Source organism: Cololabis saira, chromosome 11 (assembly GCF_033807715.1).
Source record: "Cololabis saira isolate AMF1-May2022 chromosome 11, fColSai1.1, whole genome shotgun sequence".
In the NCBI taxonomy this organism is placed as follows: domain Eukaryota; kingdom Metazoa; phylum Chordata; class Actinopteri; order Beloniformes; family Belonidae; genus Cololabis; species Cololabis saira.
The window spans coordinates 23,788,894-23,813,376 of NC_084597.1; the positions used below are offsets into that span (position 1 = coordinate 23,788,894).

A 24,483-nucleotide genomic window follows, 5' to 3' on the forward strand; every position below is an offset into this window, starting at 1 on the left:
ATTATCATTCTATTTACTTTTGTTAAACATTGTATTGTGCTGTTACAAGAAGTGTAATGGCCTGTAAAAAGATGAGGCACACACACACACACACACACACACACACACACACACACACACACACACACACACACACACACACACACACACACACACACACACACACACACACACACACACACACACACACGTCTTGTTGTGATGAGAGCTGTTTCCTGGGTCACACATCAGTTAATGGTCATAATGTGGAGAAATACAAATAAGCGAGTGAGAGGATGAGTAAGGGAGGCAGATTAGGTGAATTGATACCTGGCTATTACCACCTGAAAAACATTGCTAGAATTACAGTAAGGAGTTTCTGAGATAAGATATGGAAAAACTTATTCATGCATTCATTTTCAGTAGGTTGGATTATTACAATGGCATCTTTACAGGCCTTAACAAGAAATCAATCAGGCAGCTGCAGCTGATCCAGAATCCTGCCGCCAGAGTCGTTACAAACACCAGGAAACTGGACCATATTACACCGGTCATCAAATCACTACACTGGCTTCCAGTGAGTTAAAGGACAGAGTTTAAAATCTTACTGCTGGTCTACAAAGACCTGAATGGTCTTGGACCAAAATACATGCTTGATCTGTTAGTTCCTATGAAGCTCCCAGACCCCTGAGGTTCATCTGGATCTGGTTTGTTGTAGTTACCAAGAACAGGAACCAAGCAAGGTGAGGCAGCGTTCAGTTATTCTGCTCCTCACCGGTGGAACAAACTTCCTGTAGACCTGAGGTCTGCTCCAACTGTAGATCCTTTAAATCAGGCCTAAAAACATTACTGTTTACTGAAGCGTACTCTTAAATTAAATACTTACCTGCTCGACTCTACTGCCCTTACTTTTTAACAACTTGTGCTTTTTATTATTTTACCTCTTTTCAATAGAATAGAATAGAATAGAATAGAATAGAATAGAATAGAATAGAACACTTTATTGATCTCCCAGAGGAGAAATTCAATCGTGCAGCAGCCAAACACACACACGCTCAACGTTATACAAAAAATTAAAATAGAAATAACCAATATATAGCTAAATAATAAAAAATAGCAATATAAAATGTAGAAAAATGAGTAATGTACAAGAGAAAACAAAAAACACACACAAACACAAAAAAACGGATAATATTTATGCCGCGTTCCATTTACCTCGGAAATCGGAACTGGGAACTGGGAATGGCAGCCATCTAGGAATGGTAACTCGGGGGTGGTGAAGCTTCTCCCACTTTCCCAGTAGGAAATCCCACTTCGAGGGGCGTTCCAGTTGAAAATTCCGACTGAGAACTGGGAAATTCCGACTTCGAGGACAAATGGAACGCGGCATTAGTAAGTAGGATGTTATACCTTTATATCTTTGTCAAAGGCAAGGCAAGTTTATTTGTATAGCACAATTCAACGTAAGGTAATTTTAATTGCTTTACATCAACATTAAAAGCGACAAGACACAATTAAACAGTAAATAACAAATCAAATAAAATATTAAGACCGTATTTTTGCACATGTAATGCCGCGTTCCATTTGTCCTCGGAAGTCGGAATTTCCCAGTTCCCAGTCGGAATTTTCAACTGCAACGCCCCTCGAAGTGGGATTTCCTACTGGGAAAGTGGGAGAAGCTTCACCACCCCAGAGTTACCATTCCTAGATGGCTGCCATTCACAGTTCCCAGTTCCGATTTCCGAGGTAAATGGAACGCGGCATTAGACCAGTTGAAGACAGTGAAGCGCTTTCGCGCAGCGCCCTCCCAATGAAGTTTGGTCCTCAGTGCGACCCGTCGCTGGTTCACAGACTGAGCGGACGAGCAGCAGATGTGTTGAGTACTCAAAAATGGAGAGCGATACCGCTGTACGGCGACTAAAACCTCTTGGCACTCAGCGTTATGGTGCTCAAAACACAGAGGGACCCCGAGACCGGTGCGAAGACAACGGCTACAGCAGTGACCCCAAGAGGAAGCCCGAAGTGAGCCTGGAGCTGCTGCGGGAAGGGCTGACAGCCTCCCTGGTGTGTGTGTTTATTTTGTTGCTGTGGACACTTGTTCATTTGTCATTGCAGCAGCTTGTCATCGGAAAACCCACCGGCGAATTTAACGCAGTGAGAGCCAGGTGAGTTTCATGCTATAGTTTCATTTCTGTTCATTCATGTTCATTGTCAGAGAGAAAAAAACAAAATCCAAAACAAGCTGACCTTTCCTCTGGAGTGGTGAGACCTGCATGGAAACCTCTTCCGGTCCACCCTCACCTGGACCTGCAGGACAGGTGTTTACACAGCGTTCAAACGTTACACCCAGTACTCGAGTTGTAAAAAAAAATCAGGGGGGATGGTGGATTTTATCATATGGGGACAGATAATTTGTGCTGATTACAAATAATATAATATATTACAAATAATAGCAGTGACCAAAACACCTGCAGAAATACTGCAGGAATGACATAGCAGCAGTTAAATGCAGCCTTCTGTAAGCTTTAAATATCCACTGGGCTTACATCAAATACATCAAAACACAACAATAAAAAACAGTTTTCTGAACTTATCAATATGACTCTGTCCTTCACAGGATAAGTAAAATGGATCACTGCAAAAACTCAAAATCTTAACTAGAATATTTGTATTTCTAGTTAAAATGTCTCATTTTAGTAAAAAAGTCTCATTACACTTAAAACAAGACGCATCACTGGAAAAAACAACAATTTTCACCTGTTTCAAGTAGATTTTCACTTAAAATAAGTAGAAAAATCTGCCAGTGGAACAAGATTTTTTTGCTTGTAATGAGAAGATGAATCTTGTCCCACTGGCAGATTTTCCTACTTATTTCAAGTAAAAATTTACTTGAAACAAGTAAAAATTGTCAAAAGTTATTTTTCTGGTGTTATTTTTCTGGTGATGACTCTAAATGTTGAAATAGCAGTAAAACCACATTCATTGATGAAATGACATAAGGGATGGAAAGGAGGGATGGCAGTTTTACAGGGGGGATGATTTGGACCGTTTTTATTTCAGGAGGGATGCCATCCCCCCTCAATTCGAGTACTGGTTACACCCATACTAAACCGATCTTTATTCTTCAAAAAAGAGCGGTAAGGATTATCACAAAATCAAGTTATAGAGAACCATCAAATGAACTATTTATTAAATTAAGGGCATTTAAATTCATGGATTTAGTGGAATACAAAATAGCATTGATAATGTACAAAGTGTTCAACAGATTGTTACCTAGTAAAATTGTAAGCATGTTTAAAATAAGGGTAAGTAGATATGAGCTTCGAGGGAAACGTATGATTGAAAAACCAAAGTCTAGGACTAAAATTAAAGATCAATGTATTACTGTAAGGGGTGTAAATATATGGAATGCACTTGATGAAAAATTGAAGATGTGCCAGTCGATTCATGCATTCAAACGTTTGTTTAAGTTTAATGTGTTTGAAAAATATGAGGGATCCAGTAGATGATACTATTACGGAATTATGCTCGGGATTGTGTAAACAATATGATTTATTTTTTTCTACTATGTTTTGTATGTTTGATCTGAATAAGTTGATCATGTGAGAAGGGTAGGCGTAAATAAGCAATAGCTTCAGCCTATTCCTTTTCGGTTAGGTCTCTCTTTTTTTTATGTGAACTAATGCTTTCAGTTACAGTCTACATTAAGAATGACCTGACTGAAATAAATATATTTTCATTCATTTCATTCATTCATTCATTCATTCATACACACAGGAAGGCACAGCAACATTTTTGGACTGATCTTTATGACATGTACTCCCCCCTACAGTCAACATGTCATGCTATCAATCTGTCCAAGTCTAGTTATCCACAACCTTCAAATATTAACACATAGTATATGGTTTTTGAATCAAAATACAATCAACACGTGTTTATCTGACACATTTTCATATGTAAAGGTGCTTTAAAACATACTGGAAAATACATCATTTCACGTTGATGCAAATTAAAACAAATCAGAAACAACAATTAAACAGTAATAGAAACTATTTGGTCCAGGTCCTGCTCAAGGTTTCTTCCTCCTAAAGGGGAGTTTTTCTTGCCACTGTTTGGCTTGAGGTTTTTCTCCCACTAGGGAAGTTTTCATCTGCCATTTTTTTATGTTATGTTTATGTAATAATTGCTCAGGGATCATGTTCTGAGTCTCTGGAAACGCCTAGAGACAACTTATGTTGTAATACACGCTATATAAATAAAATTGAATTTAATTGATGTGAGTGCGATAGCATAACATGAGTCATTTAATTTAATAAAAATTCTGAAAGCACAGATGTTTAAAGTATAATTTAGCTGTTGGAGCTACCCTGAAAGAAAATGGGCAACTGAAAGGAAGCAGGCTGGCAAGTTAATTGCTATTGTAAACCAATAATTTGAATTATTAGTAGAAAAACAAATGCATCTCCAGAGTGATTAGGAGTCTCAGTTTATCGTTTATATATCATCGTTAATACCCAGGGCCCTCAATTACAGATAATTGATCAAATTTCCATTTGAAAAAAAGCTTTATTAATGATGCAGCCTGTATGTCTGTAGAAATGTTGCAGCTTCTGCAACGTTTTGAGATTAAAGGATCAGTCCTCCTTCACTCTGCGGTTTTTCAGTCCATGTGATGAGGATGGATGCAGGGATTATGGCTCCAAATCTGAGGCCAGCAGGCCTGGGGCTGAGTTTAAAAGTGCTGGGTGGCAGGATTTGCTATCATTTGGCCAGTTGTTCTGCAAAAGACTGCTGCAAGTGAACTGATTAGGGCTCTGAGCGTGCTTGGTTACAATCATGGTTGCTAATCCAGATTTACGATAAAAGCATGAACCAGTGCCTTAAAGACTGCTGAAACAGTGGAGTTAAAACAACAACGTCACTGACAGGTCATTGATGATGATTCCATGGTTTGATAACAGAAAAGATTACTTTCTGGCGATTGAAAGCATAGTTACAGACAAGTTGCAGGGTTTTTTGTTTTTGGTGTGAGGATTTGTTTTGGCATATAGATTAAACAAGTGCAATTGTTTTCTTACAGAGAGATAAGTAAAAGCGTCTTTACTGGACTTGTTTTCCTGATTTGTCCAGTGAAGGAATGATTGTCCAGTCCTTGACTTTTGCTGCTACTCCCAGGGCTGCAAGGACAGCTGTTATCTATACATTTTTTTCAAAGCCAACTCATTCTGAAGAGTGTTCTGTTCAGTTTTCAGGATCCGTCTTCAGTTGATGTGTTGAGGTTTTTGAGGACACCGACTTTGAACTGAAGCATTGCCCAATTCTTTAGCAACTTTTTTTACGCCATAAATTAAAAAAGACTTTGTTGTCTGAAACTCATGGACACACACTCACAGAAACGTACATACGCAAGGTATTTGTGCAAACATGTGAGTAAGCTGGGATACGTCTTCTACAAATGTATGTAATACAGCTTTGAAGATCAAGGTGACTCCTATCATCACACATGTATTTGGATAGGTTAAAAGTGTTATTGTAACAAAGGTAATCAGTACATACAACTCCAATGAAATCTTGGGTGATTTAAATCATTAAAGGACAGCACTGACTGATGTAAGAATAACTTATTACACATAGATCATAAGAAATCTTAATTTGTGAGCACTGGCTTTCTATACGTAAAGATGATCAACTTCCAAAAAGATTAAACATTTTCCTTTGGAGCTTCCCAGTTTTAATTATCTGTGGTGTAATGGGATTGAACAAGTGGGTTTGGTTGACAGTTTAACATAACTGCAATGCTCTCTTTCTCTTGTTTGTCTTTCAATCTTTCCTCACCTTGAAATTTAGACAACACCTGGAGAAGATCACCAGCGTTGGCCCTCGCCCGGTGGGCAGTCAGGAGAATGAGGTCCTGACCGTGAAATACTTGTTGGCGGAGATAGAGAACATTCGAGAAAAGACAGCAGCAGGGCCTCATCAGCTGACAGTAGATGTGCAACATCCCACTGGCTCTTTCTCCATTGACTTTCTTGGAGGTTTCACAAGCTTCTATGACCATGTCACCAACATTGCTGTCAGGCTGGAGCCAAAGGGCGGCGCCCAGCATTTCATGCTCGCCAACTGCCATTTTGACACAGTGGCCAACAGTCCAGGTACAAAACCATTAGTCTGTTATGAAAAAAGAAAAGAAAATGTATAGGGTTACAGGATAACTCTTATATTTACTGTTGAGAACAGGTTTAAAATGATGATATAATTTTCTTCTTATATTTTTAACCTCAAGGACAAATCTTTTGATTTTTCAAGTTGTATCCGACTCCATAATAGTCTTTCTGAGTGTTAGGGTTATGACTAGGCATGGGACGATATGAAAATTTCATATCACGGTATTAGTGGACAAAAATATCACGATTACGATATTATCACGATATTAGCGCGTCGCTTATAAAATTCTTAAAATGCAAGGAAAAACACTAACCGTGGATCCACTGGTTCCTTCAGAACATTTATTCTCAAATCATTCTCAACACAGTGACACTTGAGGTAGAGAACCAATAGTGTACTGTAAATGTTATGCATTACAAAGTGTAAACTATAGTACCGGTACCGGTACTTATTTGAACTTTCTTTTTTTGTAAGAAAATACTTCCCTGAGAGTCGAAAGAAATAAGTGACAAATAGAAATAAAGTGACAAAGTAGAGCCAAATGCACACTGATTGTATTACTCTCTGAAACTTTAACAGTGGCTGGCTGCCTGCTACTTAGTACGGCTCTCTGGAAAAATAATAAAATAAAGGCACTGCTCTGTAGTATACAAAACAAAAGCTGCATGGCCAACACAAAGATTGAGTGAAAATAAAGTGCCACAGTAGTCAAATGCACACGGATTGTACTACTCTCTGAAAAAATATTAAATAAATAATAATAATAATAAATAATATTAATAAAATACATGAAAAAAATAACACTGGCTTCTACCTGGCTGGTTGTGTGACCAAAAAAAAAAAAAAAATTGGCGATAATTACAGTACCCCACGATAACGTTATCGCGGCCGTTTTTTATCGCGATATACGATAATATCGTATATCGCCCCATACCTAGTTATGACCGTTGACCACTAACTGCAATAGGCAAATTAATGTATTTGCAACTTGCATGGTCAGATGGTAACATACAAAGGTTGTCTTGTTTTTTTTGTTTTTTTCTGCAAAGACTAAAAAGCAGAATTTCATCTCTGGTTGGAGCAGCAAAGAGCCCTTTACGTTTTAGTGCAGTCTGTGAGCCATAGCTGTCTGAAGTGCAAGCGTTTGGTGTGGTAAACATGAGGTGCTATCAAGTGGACTGCACAATATGAAAGTTAAAAGGCAACAGCAACATAGTGCACAAAACGTTAGTACTTTTGTAATGAACTGTGTATAGTATGAACAAAAATGCATCTTGAGCCTGTTCGGCAGACATGTTTTCTTCACAGCACAAATGTATACATAAAGCTTCAACGGTAACAGGAAATTGATCCAAGAGGTGTGGACCAGGAAGATACACACACTAGCTTTTGATGTCCTGGAAGTCCAAACATTTGTTCTTAAAATTTAAACAAAATAAGACGAGGGGAGTGGAGTGGGAGGAAAGATAGTCAGCGACCTGAACAAAGAAATCATACAAGGTGCTTGTAATCAGATTATTTCCCAGCTGAACACAACATTCCCTTTGATTTGTACAAGAAATGTTTCAGACTCGATGTGACATAAGTGGCAGAGACAGGAGTATGAGTGGTATCCAGGCAGTTTGTGAACCAGCCCCACCCGCTCACACACATTTGATCCAGAAGGCCAAAGCACATGATGTTCCTGATCTTTAGGCTGTTTTTTTTTCTTTCTTTGCATACATGCTTAGTGAAAAGTATTTCATACCCCTGTCCTGTTTAATCTTTAGATATCACATGCCCTGGTCACATGCTCCTTCTCTTCTCTGCTCTCACCACCGCACAAGTAGTGGGAGCTGAGTTTTTGAACAGCTTGTCGCATTCTTCGTGTTTCCACACTGAGCCTACTCCCCATGCATTTGTGACTTTGTCCTGCTGTGCCTCACAGTTGCCAGCGCTACCATCTGTGTGTCTGTGTGTCGTTAAACTCACACTGCTCCACTAGTTAAGATGATATTCATGCACTGCTGCACGCCTCTCTGTAAACGGCAGGTCCAGACACGTGTCTGTCGTCTGACTGTGTCTCTTTAACTAGTTAGTATTCCTGGCACACATGCACTGATCTCCTTCTCATAGGTGCCAGTGATGATGCAGTAAGTTGTGCTGTTATGCTGGAAGTCCTCCATTCTCTGGCAAACCAGCCCACTCCTCTTCTCCATGGTGTCATCTTTCTCTTTAATGGAGCAGAAGAAAATATATTGCAGGTAAAGGAATGAATGTGTGACAAACTTTGGGTGTAATGTCAGCCTGTTTGCAATTGAATGAAAATGTTGGGTTTTTTTTTTGTGAACTTCTCTCTTTCATTCCCTAAATGTAAATGTAGGCCAGTCATGGTTTCATCACACAGCATCCTTGGGCTAAGCAGGTACGGGCTTTCATCAACTTGGAGGCTGCAGGTGTTGGAGGCAAGGAAGTTGTTTTCCAGACAGGTACTGTAGCAGAAACTGTACCACCCTGTTTACTGTGTTTATTATCTGCAGAATAATCCACAGAGACTCTTATATTCCTGTGTCGCAAACATCCCAGCAACGTTTCCTCCCTCTCTCTAAAAGGCCCAGAGAACCCGTGGCTCGTTCAGGCCTACGTCAACGCAGCAAAACACCCCTTTGCCTCCGTGGTAGGCCAGGAAGTCTTTCAGAGTGGCATCATTCCCTCCGACACAGACTTCCGCATATACAGGGACTTTGGTCACATCCCAGGTAAGATTATAATTTGTCAGAGTTAGTTTACAAATTATGTCAAAGTTAAAAGTCAAATCCTGCGTGATTTATTAAAAAAATAAAAGGAAATGTTGTTTCTATTCTGTTCTGATTTTATATTTGTTCTTGTTTTTTTTCTTTTTACAGGGATTGATCTAGCTTTCATTGAAAATGGTTTTATCTACCACACCAAATATGACACTGCGGACAGAATCCATACAGACTCGATACAGAGAGCCGGTACACGACTGACACACGTGCATTCACTCACAAATATACATTAATCTTTCTATCTGTAGGCTTATTGTTGTGTGTCTGTTAAGGGGGAAGTGGGCGTGCCACTAATTTCTGTGTTAGTTTCAAGTCTCAGATCAGTCAGTGGTATATTAATCAGATTATTTATGTGATGAATGCAACCATAACAGACATCTTTTCTAATCTGCTTTGTGCTTTTGTGTTGAGGACTATTTTGCTTAACTTAGCAGGAAATCCTGTCTGTCAGCACTAAAAACCAAAGACGGTTTGCATTTTTCCTCCATCTGTACACAGCTGCTGGATGCCTCCCTCCTCTTTTTCTTCTTACGCAGCAACTCGTCATGAAAGGCATGAATTATTAGAGGACGTAAGATTTCAGAGGGAGGTAGAGAGTATTTTTAGTCTTTTGAAGGAAAAGGCAGCACAGCTTTGTGAGGTGAAGAGTAGGACACAGAAAAGGAGCAGACGATACACCGGCTACTCATGTTACGGCTTGTGATGAACAGGGCTGAATTGTGGAAAAACCTGCTTGAAATTTCTGCTTTTGCGTGTGCTTAGGTTATAATCAATCTGGATCTCTCTTTTATTTTTTATTTTTTAATGGATTTATGTTAAAAAGAGTCTTAAAAGTTTATGAGACTGTATCTACTGTATGGTGATATCAGTTTTTATTTACAGAAAAAATACAAAAAGGGCCATTATGGGTAAATCACAAGCTGTGAACTCTAGCAGAACAAATAGATGCTGTTCACTCAGTTGTTTACTCTTTGTGGGCCCACCAGGCGGAGGAACAATGGAGCGTTGTCTTGTGTGTGCATGTGCGAGGGTTGTAGTATCGGGGCCAACATGGACAGAAGAAACTTCACTGGCAGTAACACATTCAGCCACTTCTTACTGATCCTTATCAAACTAGATTTTTCAACTCTGTTCAAGTTTCTGATTATTGAATAAACGCGTCTCCAACTGTTGTTTTGATTTTGGCCTTTTCAATAAACCTGTTCTCAGTCAATACTATTTGAATCAAATTTGCTTATTCACACTGCTCTGATTTCTTTTTTTAATGCTATTATATCACACTCTGACCAGTGTGCACTCTGAACCTGTGTATGTAAGTGAGACTAGTGGAGTATGAGTCATAACTGTTAGTGAAAACCGCCACATATTTATTTCTCCTCTTTTACATGAGTATGAAGGAGTAATATTCATTGTAGATTGTGCTGGTTGCCAGAGGAATATCTTTGTTTGAGATCATTTATATAGTATCAAGGGTGTTTGGTAGTGCAAGTTTTATGTACATCTTGAATCATCTTGATGCATCTTCCGTCACTGTTTAAGATTAATAGATAAAGCAGCATTTAAATCAATGCAGAAATAAGAAGGAGCTGCAGTGTATTTGAAAAGACATCGTCCATCTCAGCAAACAAGCAGTTATTTACTATTATCTTTTGTTTGATTACGTGCTCGTAGTTTAATAACTGCAGAAGTGGCCTTTTTTCAGACTTTGCAGGAATGACAGTAAACTCAGTCATCTCCATGTGATGTGTACTTTCTATAAACGATGACATATTGTCACATGGTACAGAGTTAACAGTTTCACATTTGGTCATGTAAACTATTTACTTCCTCTAATTGTTGAAAATTAAATAAAAAAAAACAAAGACCTAATAAGTTGTCTGCTGTTTTGAGTGTCATGCATCTAAAGTCTGCAGTCACTTCCTGTTTCTAGGTGACAACATCCTGGATGTTCTCAAGTACCTGTTAAAGTCAGAGATGCTGGCTGATTCCTCAAAGTATCGTCATGGCAACATGGTGTTTTTTGACCTGCTTGGGGTGGTCGTGGTGGCTTACCCAGCTCGTGTAGGCACCATCCTCAACTACGTGGTTGCCACAGCCACCTTCCTCTATCTAGCCAAGAAGGCTTCCCTTCCTGGCAGCGGAGGTAGGCCCCTGTATTTATTTCCTGCGCTGGCTCTTGCATTGTGTCGTTTCCTGAGTTTTATATGCATTTGTCCTATTTGTCACTGTTGTGTGTTTTATTGAAATTTGAAGTTTGTTCATGTCCTTCTCCCCGAGGTACGCGCTATGTTCGTGACCTGGCCTGTGCCACGGGCGTTGCGGTGCTCAGCTGGTTCATCACCCTGCTGTCGGTGCTAATCGTAGCCCTTCTCGTCACTCTGCTGGGCCGCTCCATGTTCTGGTACACGCACTTCTACGCTTCCATTTGTCTGTACGGAGCTGCTGCCACCGGAAAGATGATCCTTATCCACACACTGGCCAAGAACTTGTACTATGGGGTGAGTGAGTTCCTTTAATTAACTAGTGATGGTAAAAAAACAACAACAAAACTATTAAAAAATCACTGAACAAACTACCCTGTGATGTCTCACACACGTTTTCTGAAGACAAACCAAAACATTTGAAATTATTCAGTTCAGTTCAGTTTTATTTATATAGTGTGTACATTAAAATACAAATTGGCTGTAGGTGCTTTCTAGAGTGTGAGTGTGTCTGGTTGTCTGTCCGTATGTGCGGGCCTGGGATAGACTAGCGACCTGTCCAGGGTGAACCCCTCCCTCTCTCGCCTGTGATGAGCTAGTATAGGCTCCAGCAGACCCCCGTGACCCTGCAAAGGATAAAACGGGTATAGATAATGGATGGATGGATGGATGGATGCTTTCCAGAGACCCAGAACATGACCCCTGAGCAATTATTACATAAACATAAACAATGGCAGGTAAAAACACCCCTAGTGAGAGAAAAAAAACTTAAGCTAAACAGTGGCAAGGAAAAACTCCCCTTTAGGAGGGAAGAAACCTTGGGCAGGACCTGGATCCTAAAGGGGGTCCTCCTGTCGGAGGCCAGCCGGGTAAAGGAAGAAAAGAGGAAGGAGATAGGATGGAGAGAATTAAGAACAGACAAAGGAGAGGCAAAGATTTATAGTTAATGGTGTGTAGCTGGAGAACTAAGAGTTCTATATAAAATGTACATATGACTGACACATGTTTAGTTGGTGTACTACAGAGGTGAATATATATATATATATATATATATATATATATATATATATATATATATATTATAGGTGTAGACAGCAGCTACAGGTCCTGAGGAAGTCTGCTGAAGAAATGCCCACAGCCATTGCTGAGTGGGCCTGGTTGATTTCTTCTCTGATTCTGATGGTTTTTCTGCTGAAGAAGCTCATAAAGTGTTCATTACTGAGAGCTGCAGGAATGCCCTGCTCAACAGAGTTGTGACTCTTTGTCAGCGTGGCTACAGTGCTGAACAGAAAATGTGGGTTATTTTGTTATCTTTATTAATGAAGACTAATAAGCTGTTCTAGCTTTGCTAAGGACTTTTTATTAATATACCTTTAGATTCTCTTTCCATGAACTATAAGAGTCTACAGAGTACGCAAGTAACACTTCCTTTCCATTTTACACACTTTTCTTTGTTTCAAAGATGCTGCTTCTTTCCAAAGACTTCTGCATTCTGCATGATTTTTGTGGTCGCATAAGATCATTACATCTCACACTTTACAACTCGTATGTATGTGCTTGGTAAGAGGTTAAGAACAGTGTGTACCGACTACACAATGATTCACTTTGGTGTCCTAGGCTACAACCTGATGCGCTGGGATGTTTGTTGTATCACCAGCATGCAAAGCAGTAAACGAACAAAAAGTGAAAATGAACCCCTCTGTAATTTAAAAAAAAAAAAAAAAGAAAGATTTGTGAGAAGAGACCAACTTTGAACGTCAGTTTTGCAAAAGTACTGCATGGTATCGTGATGTGACCCATGCTGCAGATACAAATGTTTTGTATGACAACTTGCAATAATTTCACAGTGCTCATTTCTGTTGCTGGACTCTACCAAATCTGATTCTCTCTGAGTGTCATAACGTTTCTTTTACATTTCTCCGTTTTTTTTTATTTTAAGGAATTGCGATAGGTTGCCTTAAAAGGTAATCTCAGGTTACATATTCATTGGTCAGTAGACCCAGTGGTCAGAAAATTATATCAGGCAGTCTTTGGTCGCAAGACCAGTGTGACAATGGCCGTGGCATCACTCGTGTTGTACAATGTGAGACTGCCGACTACAGCTGAGATGAAGGATATTTCCACGATTCTGTCACAACAGCCATCTTTTGTCTGCGACGATCAAAAATCGTGCAGTGTGTAGGAGCCACGTGCAGACTCTAGGACAGCACAACTGCTCTTTTTTTATTTGTGTGGATTATAAACGTACACAGTTGTAAGACAGACTGTCGTCATCCAGGCACATGTACACACTCATGAAGCAAATGACTTTTCACCGACATGTTCTCATTCTTTCTGTCTAGGTTTTTGATAGTGCTGGAGGAAGTATTTGCTTTTTCTGCTATCTAACATAACATCTCTTCTTTAAAATAAAGCCTCATTTAAAAAGAGTCTGAAAGGTTTTTTTCTTGTTTTTAAAAAAAAAAACGATTTTCTTGGAATGTATGGCTGAGATTGAGTGGTACGGTGTGTTTGACATTTAGCTGATAATGAAGAGTTGAACTTGGAAGCAAAGCCACAGAAGAGTTTTTATCAGAAACTGAAGCTACAGAAACATCAACTCCAGAAAGAACAAGGACGAAACTTGTATCTGGTTGCATGTCAATTTGATAAAACAAACTCTATATTCAAAGAGCAGTGTACGTCTTTTCCTTAATGCGTAATCTCTCCTTGGACAAAAAAACAACATAGATCCAAATGCATCTGCTGTTTTTAATTGGAGCAGACAGATTTCTTTATTCCTTAAAGATTATTAGGGCCCGAGCACTGACAGTGCGAAGGCCCTTTTTGTTTTTCTTCCGACGAAATGAGGGCCTTTTTGCCCCCATAAACGTGCCCCAAAAGTCACCAAGTTTTGCATATTTTTTTGAATTTTGATATTTCATGGTTTGCATTAATGGGCGTGGCAAAATGGCTCAACAGCGCCCCCTAGAAAACTTTGTGCCTCAAGCCCCACAATACGGTTTGAAGTACATGCACGAAAATCGGTACACACCTGTATCATGGCGCAACTTAAAGAAAAGTCTCTTGGCGCCATGGCGGAAACCGAACAGGAAGTCGGGCATTTTGAATTAATTGTGTAATCTTGGCGAAATTTATGCCATTTCTTCGGCCGCTTCTTCGCCCCGAACCGTAACGTGCACCCAGGTTTGTTATACATCAAAATGTGCGTCTTGATCCTGCGATGATGGGCATTACTGTTCTCAGTCAAAAGCGTTACGGTGGCGACGATAGACGCCAAAAAGCGCGCCCCCCTTCATCTGATTGGTCCATATTTGATAGTTCTTACTTTCTGCCATAACTTTTGAATGGTTTGACATAAAGAGTCATGGGTGGTGTCATCGGACTTAGTTTTTAGTCCTTGACCTTTATTGGTGGAAATTGCACGCGCGAGGGCCCGTTCATCGCTGCTTGCTGCTTTAATTATGATTAGTTTTGCTTCAGTTTTAGCTTCAGTTATTAGAGGACTAGCTGTTGTCGAAAACTATAAATTCAAATATTATTATTATAAGTTTTTTTGTTCCAGCTCTTTCTGCCCATGAAAGATCATAGTTTGATATTACCTGATTTGCAGTTTCAGCTAAAATTAGATTTTATTTATTTATTTTTAGTAGAGATTTTTTCTACAGTTAAATATTAGGTTGAAAGGTTAATAAACAGTTATAAAAGGAAATGAACAGTGATGAAACCTGTGGTTCATTTGTGATTGTTTCAATATTCAAAATAAATACAAATGAACATTGAGTTCTGACTTAGATGACGTTTATATTGCTTTAATGAGCCCAAGCTCTTAGAGTAGTATACTTTGAGGTTGCCCCACCACAACCCCCCCGCCAAAAAAGCATAATGCCTTACCTACATTTCATTTTATTTTCCACCAGTCACAGTTTCTCTATGAGGTCATATGTCTTAATTGTGTGTTCTCCTTACAGGGCGTCCGTCTGGTGGAGCTGGGTGATCTTTATTTTGATGTGAGCTTGCTGCTGTGGTGCTGCAGCCTGGTGTGGCTGACCCATCTGGGCCTGTGCTCCGCCTACGTGCCCATGCTAATGGTTGCTTTCCCGCTAGTCACCAGACTGCTACTGGCAAGAGAATTTAAACACAGAGGTAAACACTTAAACACTTAGTGATTAAAAATATATTATTTAAAGCAAAGAGCAAGTGGGGTGTAGTCACAAGATTCCTAACGGACTGCTTTTCTCCAGGAGCATCTTTTAAATACAGCGTGCTTTACCTCCTGGGCCTGGCCCTACCCTACGTCCACTTCATGTTTCTCATTTGGGTGGTGTTTGAGATTTTCACCCCCATCATGGGTCGCAGTGGAACAGAGATACCTCCTGAGGTGGTGATGGCCTCTTTAGTAACCTTGGCAACCATCTTCCTCTCCTCTTTTTTTGTGAGTATTCTGTGGTCTAGGTTTTTGTCCATATTGATTTCAATGAAAATTTGGTACTTTATTAGTTTGTTAGAAAAGATAGCAGAGTGGACCGCTGATCCAGTCCAGTCCCCTAACCCATGTTTATGTCTCTCAGCTGCATTTCATCTACTTGGTGAAGAGCACAAAGTGGATCCTGGCCGGTCTGGGTTCTGTCTTCATCATAATCTTCCTGCTGGTCGCTGGAGGCCTCTTCTTTCCTTATTCGGACAGTCCAGACAGCCCACGGCCAAAGAGAGTCTTTCTGCAGGTTTGACGTTGCAGAACACACACTCAAATGTACAAGATCTGCAAGAAACTTTGGCGTTTTCATAACACTTCATATGCATAACCATTAAATATGCATGTATAAGGCAAATTAAGGAAAAATATAAATACATTAGCAGGCATGTCAAATCAACCAAATACAGCAGTTCAAAGCTACTTTATTCGCTCTGCAGCACACAAGTCGGACCTTCCACAATCTCCAGGGCCAAGTAGAGAGCCAAGACTCCGGCCTCTGGATAAACAGCTTTGATTTCACGGGCATGCAGCACGTCACACCCCACATCCCTGAGATCAACGACACCGTCCGGACGCACTGCCAGGAGGACCGACCCTTCTGCGGTTACCCCTGGTTCCTTCCTGTGAAGTTCCTTAGCCGGTCAGCCTTATGGCTTTCTCTCACATTTATATGTATTTAATCACTACAGATTTTATTTATGTATTACACTTTTCTTCACAAATATTTTGATGCATTTATAGGAAAAATTGGTACCTTCCTGCCGCTAAAGTGTCTCCAAGGTCTCCTGTGGAGTTCCGCCTGCTTTCCAAAGAGGATACAAGCTGGGGAACCGTCAAGATGATGTTCAGTGTGAAAGGTGAAATTTTCTCTTTGAGTCACAGTATATCAAAAAAGTACGACAGAGTATTAGGGCCAAACTAAGACAAAAAAAAATGGAAATTACGAGAATAAAGTCATAATATAATGAGAATAAAGTCGTAAAATTACGAGAATAAAGTCGTAATGTTGCGAGAATAAAGTCGTAATAGAATAAAGTCGTAATATTACGAGAATAAAGTCGTAAAATTACGAGAATAAAGTCGTAACATTACGAGAATAAAGTCGTAATGTTGCGAGAATAAAGTCGTAATATTATGAGAATATAATTTATGAGAACTCTAACAGGAAGAGCTTCTTCTGCCTGTGTTAAAATGAGGAATATTGAGCATCTTGTGAAGTTATATTTATATATTTATAATATATTACGACTTTATTCTCGTAATATTATGACTTTATTCTCGTAATTTTACGACTTTTTTCTCATTACATTATGACTTTATTCTCGTAATTTCCTTTTTTTGTTTTTTTGTTTGGCCCTAATACTCCGTCGTAAAAAAGACATTAGATTCTCTTAGAAAAGATCTCTCTTGAAAATGTTTTTTACTTTCAGAATTAGATGGCTTGTTGTCAACTTTGTTTATATAGCACATTTGAAACCAAAGTATTTCACAAAACAAAGATCAAACACAGTATATTATATAAAATTATAAATGGTGATTAAATATAATGTAACAGCACCCTTAAAATGAAACTTTACAATGATAAAAGTGATAAAAAGTGTGTGGGGGGGGGGGGCACCCAATCTGTGCCAAAAGCCAAGGAGAATAGATGTGTCTTCAAAAGAGATTTAAAAAGTCCCATTATGGGAGATGAACCCTGGTGAGATGCGTGGTCCCTCTTTTTCTTACAGGTTAAAAGTTTAGCAGTAGCATTTTGCACCAGCTGCAGGTGCCTGATAGAAGTGTGGTACATACCCCCATACAGGGCAGTGCATTAGTCAAGGGAGGATGTTATAAAAGCATGTATCACTTTCTCCAGGTCAGAAAGAGGGAGAAAGGCTTGGACTTTAGAAATTAACCAAACAGGATTTTATGTCTGTTAGTCAGTCAAGCAGATGTTGTAGTGAACCCTTACCTTTTGAATTGAAGGGCATGTACAGATGTACATCAGCAGCATACCAATGAAAAAATACATTATGTTTCTTACAAATAGACCCCAGGGGCAACATGTATAACAAAAAGAGGGTGGGCCCAAAACAGACCCCCGTGAAACACCACATGTTTAGACCAGGCTGGATCTGGGATTGATTAGCTTGAATTAGAGCTTCATCATCACAAAACAAGGCAGTTACTTTAACTTTAATACTATGTGTGACTAGTATTTGAATGTACTGAAGTACTAATGTTCTCATGCAGGACCCTCCCACATGTCTCTGTATCTGATGCCCCACCGAGGGGCCAGCCTCTCCACCTGGTCGTTTGGAGATGGGACGCCTCAGTTTGACCTGAGCGGAGAATATTTTATCTTTTATTCCCACGGCATCAGTACCACCGGGTGGACCTTTTGGTTTGAAATACAGGTAATATCTGCAGCTTGAAGGACATTGTTAACTTTTTATTCTCGTCAACATTTCATATTTCTACTCTTGCTTTTTTTTCCCCCATGCAGATTATTTAGCTTGACTTTTTCAGAGTAAGTGAAAGTAATGTCTTGAATGAATTGATCAAAGTAGGACTTCAGATTAGTATTTAAATTAAAAAAAGACAAAATATATGATTCAGCATTGTAATATAACTTAGTTATCCATTTAATTTTCTAAAACATTAGAATGTTTCTAAATATGTATTTTAGATGTCATGGTTGGGTAGTTATGTGGTGTTAGTATGTGAGTCGGGTCTCAGTGGTCATCCTTAAGGCTGTTGACCAGGTCAAACAGTCTGTAATTCTGTTTCCAAAAATCTGGGCTGTCAACGATACAGATACAGAGAGAAATAAATAACTTGGATGTCATTTAAATCTCTTTTTTCCATTTTATTTTTCAGGCGTTTTTTCAGACTTTCCAAAATAGACCAGAGGCTTGTTTACCACTTTGTTGGATCTAGTTTTTGTTTCATAATGAGTTTAGTGTTTTCATCAGGTCTGGACTACAAACAGGCCAGTTTAGCACCTTCTACTATTTAAGAAAAAAAAAAGATTTTGTGGCTGTAGTGGCCTTCATTCAAGGTTTAGAGAGAGAGAGAATGGGGACGACATACAGCAAAGGGCTGCAGGCCGGGACTTGAGCCTGCGACTGCTGCAGGAGGGCTGTAGTACATGGTCCGCTTGCTTTAACCACTGTGCCACCGAGCGGCTCACCTTTTACTATTTTAATCCAAAGTCATGTTGTAAAGCATGTTAGTTGGCTTTGCTTCACTGAGCAAGATCTTCCATGAAAAAAGATGTCATCTAGATGAACGTCTCTATCGCTCCAAAACCCAGAAAGCATTTCCACATTAATGGTGCCTTAAGTTCCTCTTGCCACATGAACGCACAGACCTCAGTGTCGTCACAGATGCTGGTTTTTGAGGTGGGTGACGGCAGCAATTCAGATGCATCCTTTCTTTTTCAGTCTAGGGCTGGCAATTGATAGTTTTGAAGAATAATTTAAAACTTTAATTAGCCGGGAGAGTTTTACACTCTTCTTCAAATAATTCTTTTTTGCTAAAGCTGAGGCCCAAAGAAGACGTTTGTGATCTTGTTTAAGTTTTTAACTTTTGCAGATGCAATTGTGGTCTCTGACGGTGCTTATTTCTTTTTTCTTTTGAGAGTTTCTGAGTTAATGTTGTGATTTCTACATCAGAAGTGTGTTTGAAGCCCAGAAAATATCAACCATTCAGTACAGACTTTCAGCTATTTCAACTATTATGGACTGTGAAAGATTAAGTTAACACTTAATCATTTTTTTTAAACAAATGTGTTTATTTGAGAGGGGCTCATTTTATCTGGTGCAACCGTGTGGCTGTAGGTTCAGAAAATGCTGGTTCATTGACCTGCTAACCTCATTACCTAAGACATGTTGAAATGTTCCACTAAGTTTTATTTTAGCATAATACAATACTCCCCGTCTTTTTCTGCATCTGTTAAAATATTTTTTTTTTTAAAGAAAGTAAAGTGCCACCAGTAAAGTAAACCAGTTTTGCCAGCTCAGACAGATTTGATAGTATTTCAAATGCTATTCATTTTTTTCATTCCTGACATATCAGGATTCCAGCCGATCGTGATCTGAAGGTTATTGATGTCTGCAGGAGATTAGTTCCTGCTGGAACACTTCTCTCCTGTGTTTGAATATTGCTTTTTTGTGAAAGTTGATTGTATTACTTTTTTTCCCCTTCTCTTTTCTTCATTAAGGCTTAGACAAACTCAATAACTCTTTGCTTCTAATACTTTGCTCCAGATTTAAAAATTGGTTGTCTAAAGATATAATATAGAGGTATAGGGCTGGGCGATATATCGAGATTTTAATATATATCGATATATTTTCAAACGCGATATGGTACGAGACAATATCGTTTATATCGATTATTTTTATTTTTTATTTTTTATGATTTTGATATAGCTTATTTTGTGACTAATTGACTTGAATGTTTTATTTGAGATTTGCACAAATGTTTTGTTATTTGCACAACTGTCAACCTCAGTGGAAAAGTCTGCCTGTTACTGTCTACATTGTATTAATTGTACAGTGTATTTTAATTTAATTGTTATGCAGGAAAGGGATATTTGTTTTATTTTATTCAAGAAGCATTTTTATTCTATATATGCAGGCAGTTTATTTTTATTTCATTTGTTTTATACATTTTGATATTGTGCAGACCTCTGTTAATAAAGGAACCTGTGTGACATTTGACACGAGGCTTTGTATTAAAACTGACTGTTTTTTTAAGGGTTTGCCTCAGAAAAAAATGAAGCTAACAGAGATGCTATGCTATAATGCTTTGGGGGAAACCCCAATTAAGGCACAGAAAAAATATCGAGATATATATCGAATATCGCCATTTAGCTAGAAAATATCGAGATATGACTTTTGGTCCATATCGCCCAGCCCTATAGAGGTATAAGATATCATTCTGTTAATTAACATATTCATTTATTTTCATATTCGTACTTTTCTGTCCGTCTATCAGCCTCCCAGCGAACCGGATCCAGCCGGCCCTGAGGGGATGATCTCAGTTGCCCTTTCTTCCCACTATTTCTTTGGTGAAGACCAAAGGACTGCTCAACTGAAGGACATCCTCCAGAAGTTTCCCACATGGGCTTTTCCCTCTTCTTGGGTCAGTACTTACGACATGTACCGATACTGAGGACGTCACACATCACAGAGGTGGATACAGAGGAGAGCCAGGGGCCTTGGGAGGGGGAACCCCCGAGACATTTCAAAGAAAGATACGGAGAACTGGCCCAGCTGCCTTTATATATACACACACACACACACACACACACACACACACACACACACACACACACACACACACACACACACACACACACACACACACACACACACACACACACACACACACACACACACACACTGACCCAGCTTTGCCTGAGAGACCTCCATCACTGTGTCAGTAGGATTAGCAGCTAACTGAGACATGAAGAGGTAAGCTGAGCAGTCAGCCTGCAGACAGACACTCAGGCTCCCACACGCCTTGTGCTCACTCCTGGGTTGGCGAAACAAAGGAGTTTACCTTTTTTATTTTTATTTTTTTTCTACTCAAATCAGTTGTGCCTTTTATTTCCTCACTATGACCCCCTTCCCCGTGTCACTCACCTCTTCTGCTAGCACTCCTGTCAAATGATTAGTATGGCATGTACATCTCCCCTCCTCTCTAGTCCGCTGTCGTCAGACTGAATGCATATAAAGCCTCCTCTGGAAAACAAAACAAGAAATAACACCCCTACCACTATCTGCACTGTAGGTGTAGTAACATACTGATGAGTAACAAAGATCGGTTTCTGTTTAGCTCATAAATTGGCACACTTAATAATTTGAAAGTCTGTTTTATGTACCCTCTATACTTGGAGGAAGTAGGTTTTACATTAGCAAACAAGTTAACTGTGAAAATGCTCATCATTCCTAACCACAAGAGCATATTTGTGCAAAATGTCCGAGGACGTGGAGTGCAGGATGCCGAAAATTGTGCTTGTTAAACAAATGCATCAGGCTAAAACCACAATGGCTTTCCTTAGAACAGTAGCTCTCCTTAGAGGAAGAGGAAAATACTGACTCTTGTCTGACACCTTGGAGCATTTCACTTGACGTGTTCAGGGTCGCCTGTTTGACAAGACTTGGAAGTGCAAAGAAACGAGGACAATCCTGTGATCTGAAGTGACTCCCTGACTCCAGGTGGCTATGTGGGAAAACCAGCAATGCAGCTCTGCAGTCAGACTGCACCACGTTCATGTTGTTCTGTTCCACACTGAAGTGACGCTTAGCTGCAGTTGCTCTTACTGTAATTATAGTTATACTTTTGTAAAAACTTGACTTTGCTATGAGGGGTCTCCAGCAGCAGCTGTTACATCTTTACACCTGTGGAGATAAGACTCTATGAGGAATTACCTTAGTCCTTTGATCTTTTGTTTCCCCTCATTTGTTTCAGTTTTGTTCCATGTTTTCCAAAATATGAAAAATTTGATTTAAAAAATCTGTATCTGTCCTTGTTGATAAATTAACGGTTATATACAGGGATGCCCGGGAGAATAGAGGGGTACATTTGATATGCACTTTGCAAAAGTGGCTGGATTTGAAAAACAACTGGTCTAATATTTCAGATATCTTGATCATAAAGTTCCGTCTTCGGGGTTCGATCCCCGGCCTGACGTCTCCCTGCTCCAACTGGCATGACTTGAACTAGAGGGTCTTTTTTTGTGTTTGTGCGTCTGGGAATGTAAAAATGTAAAACGATCCACCGGTGCTTCTGGAGGGAGGCTGCGGTGTTAACTAATAAGTGCCCACGTGTTTTTGTGTTGGGTGTTTTATTTGTTGTTTTTTTTGGTCCACTTTTACACCATCAATGCAGTTCTTGAGACCTGCTTTACATGTGTCAGCATGGTAACGCACCACTACCTCCACAGTGATCAAACATTAATGTCCAACACCAAGATTACGCTTTTTAAAGCTCTTAAGGATGAATGTTTATAACTAAAGTTGATGTGTAGCTGACTGAGGCCTCCTGTTATTAAAAGGGGAGATTATTCTGATGGGCTCCCAACAATTTCAGCATATTTGTTCACGGGGTGACCCTCACACGCCGTTTCATGTAATCAAGGGTTAAATTCCAGTTAAGTTTATGAAATCTGACAAAGAACATACTTGTGATCTCAAAAACTGTTGTTTTGTGTAAGTGAACATAGGGCTGGGCGATTTTGGACAAAAATAAAATCCCGATTTTTTTCTCTGAAAACCCGATTTTCGATTTCGATTTTTTTGGTAAAACTACAAAAGACAATGGAATAAATTGTTTCAAATATTTTATCTTTATTTTTAAAGAAAAATAGCAAACAAATTTCCCTATTGGGAATGAAGTGCAATTGAAAGATACTGTAAATCCCCCTTGAGTTTAGTAAAGTGATCTGTCTGTAATGCAGCCAGCTGCAAAAAAGGAAAATCGATTTTCCGATTTTCCTTTTTTAACATCGATTTTGATTAATAAATCCGATTTAGATTTAAAATCGATTAATCGCACAGCCCTAAGTGAACATCACAGTCTTAAACAAATACCGTAGTCTTTGTTTTTAATGCACTATTTGGGCAAAAGTGACGACACAACCACCAGGTCCATGCTGAAGCTTTCTTGGAGCTCCTGATTGCGTTAAACAGACTTTTCCCAGAATTAATTTCTGGAGAAGCTGGTGTGATTTAATCGGAAGATAAGCTTTGTGGTTATTCTGTCAGAAGTCATTGTTCTTATCAGCTTTCTGCAGACGCGTTGCTGGCGCCAGAGTTGCTTAAAAAAACTTTTGACTACAAGGTGACAGGAGTTTTGATGTTTGACTAAGATTAAAAACACTTTCTCTGTCCACGTTTTAGGCGTAAATGGTTTGCAACAGCAACTCCACTAGAAAACGTAATGTAGGGAACACCAGTGTGGCCTCTTGAAATATTTAGTAATGCACGTTTGGGAGAACAGAAGAGGCTACTCCGCTGTTAGTACCGGAGACACAAATATGAACAGCAGCCAGCAGGGTTATTGATTATCATTGAACTTTATAGCTGATGTCACAGTTGGGGACAAAAGTCAACTACTATATGTCTTCAAAGCCAGCTTGGTGGTGCACAAAAGTGGACCAGAGCCGGATTTTAAATGACAAATGTGCAGAAAACTCTTCAGTTATTATGCAAACACTCAAAAAGAAAAAAAGAGCTTTGTTTTTTTAATCGAAAGACGAGTCACTGAACATTTCAAGCTGTGGCAGAGATTTTACTGTCTGACTTTATATGTGTATAATGAAGAGTGTGATTGTGGATGAATAACACGGGATGAGCTGCTGTTGCTGCGGGACCGATCCGGACCGGCTGAACGGGGAGAAGTTTGACATAAATGCTGTGAAATGACTCCTAAGCTGCTAGAGAGATTCGTGTAAAATACAAACTTCTGTTAAATGAACTGAATTAAAATGGTAACTTAGCGACAGAATCTAATGTATTGCTGTAACTGACCAAGCACTGCTCGGTGTAGACTAATTTCTTTTTCTTGTCTGTCGGACTTTCACATGAGGAACCAACTGGAACACGTCTAAATGTGGATGTTTGTCAGTTTTATTATTCATGTTAAATTTGTTGATGATCTTAACCTTTTGTTTGTTAAACTGATCATTTTGTCATTGTTGGTGTTGATTATTTGGATGGTTGGGATTCATCTGGTTAACAGGATATCTGTTAAATGGGAAGGATGATTTATTATGCAAAAAGCTTGATTTAATTAAGCACTTGCGCAACAATTAAAATGCTTCTTTAATATTTCCTGCATCGTGTTTTGTGTGCTTGAATTTTATCCGAGAAACCTGGTT

General features: G+C 39.3%; 1 protein-coding gene across 1 annotated transcript; it reads left to right on the forward strand.

Moving 5' to 3' along the window:
- Positions 1–1,820: 1,820 nt before the first annotated feature.
- LOC133455181 (endoplasmic reticulum metallopeptidase 1) lies at positions 1,821–24,436 on the forward strand. Its single transcript, XM_061734096.1, has 15 exons — positions 1,821–2,144; positions 5,827–6,131; positions 8,260–8,387; positions 8,507–8,612; positions 8,736–8,882; positions 9,030–9,122; positions 10,864–11,076; positions 11,211–11,431; positions 15,106–15,280; positions 15,379–15,569; positions 15,706–15,858; positions 16,049–16,251; positions 16,353–16,468; positions 17,847–18,010; positions 20,595–24,436. The coding sequence occupies exons 1-15, from the start codon at positions 1,870–1,872 to the stop codon at positions 20,769–20,771; spliced, it is 2,667 nt and encodes an 888-aa protein (XP_061590080.1). The 5' UTR covers positions 1,821–1,869; the 3' UTR covers positions 20,772–24,436.
- Positions 24,437–24,483: the final 47 nt, after the last annotated feature.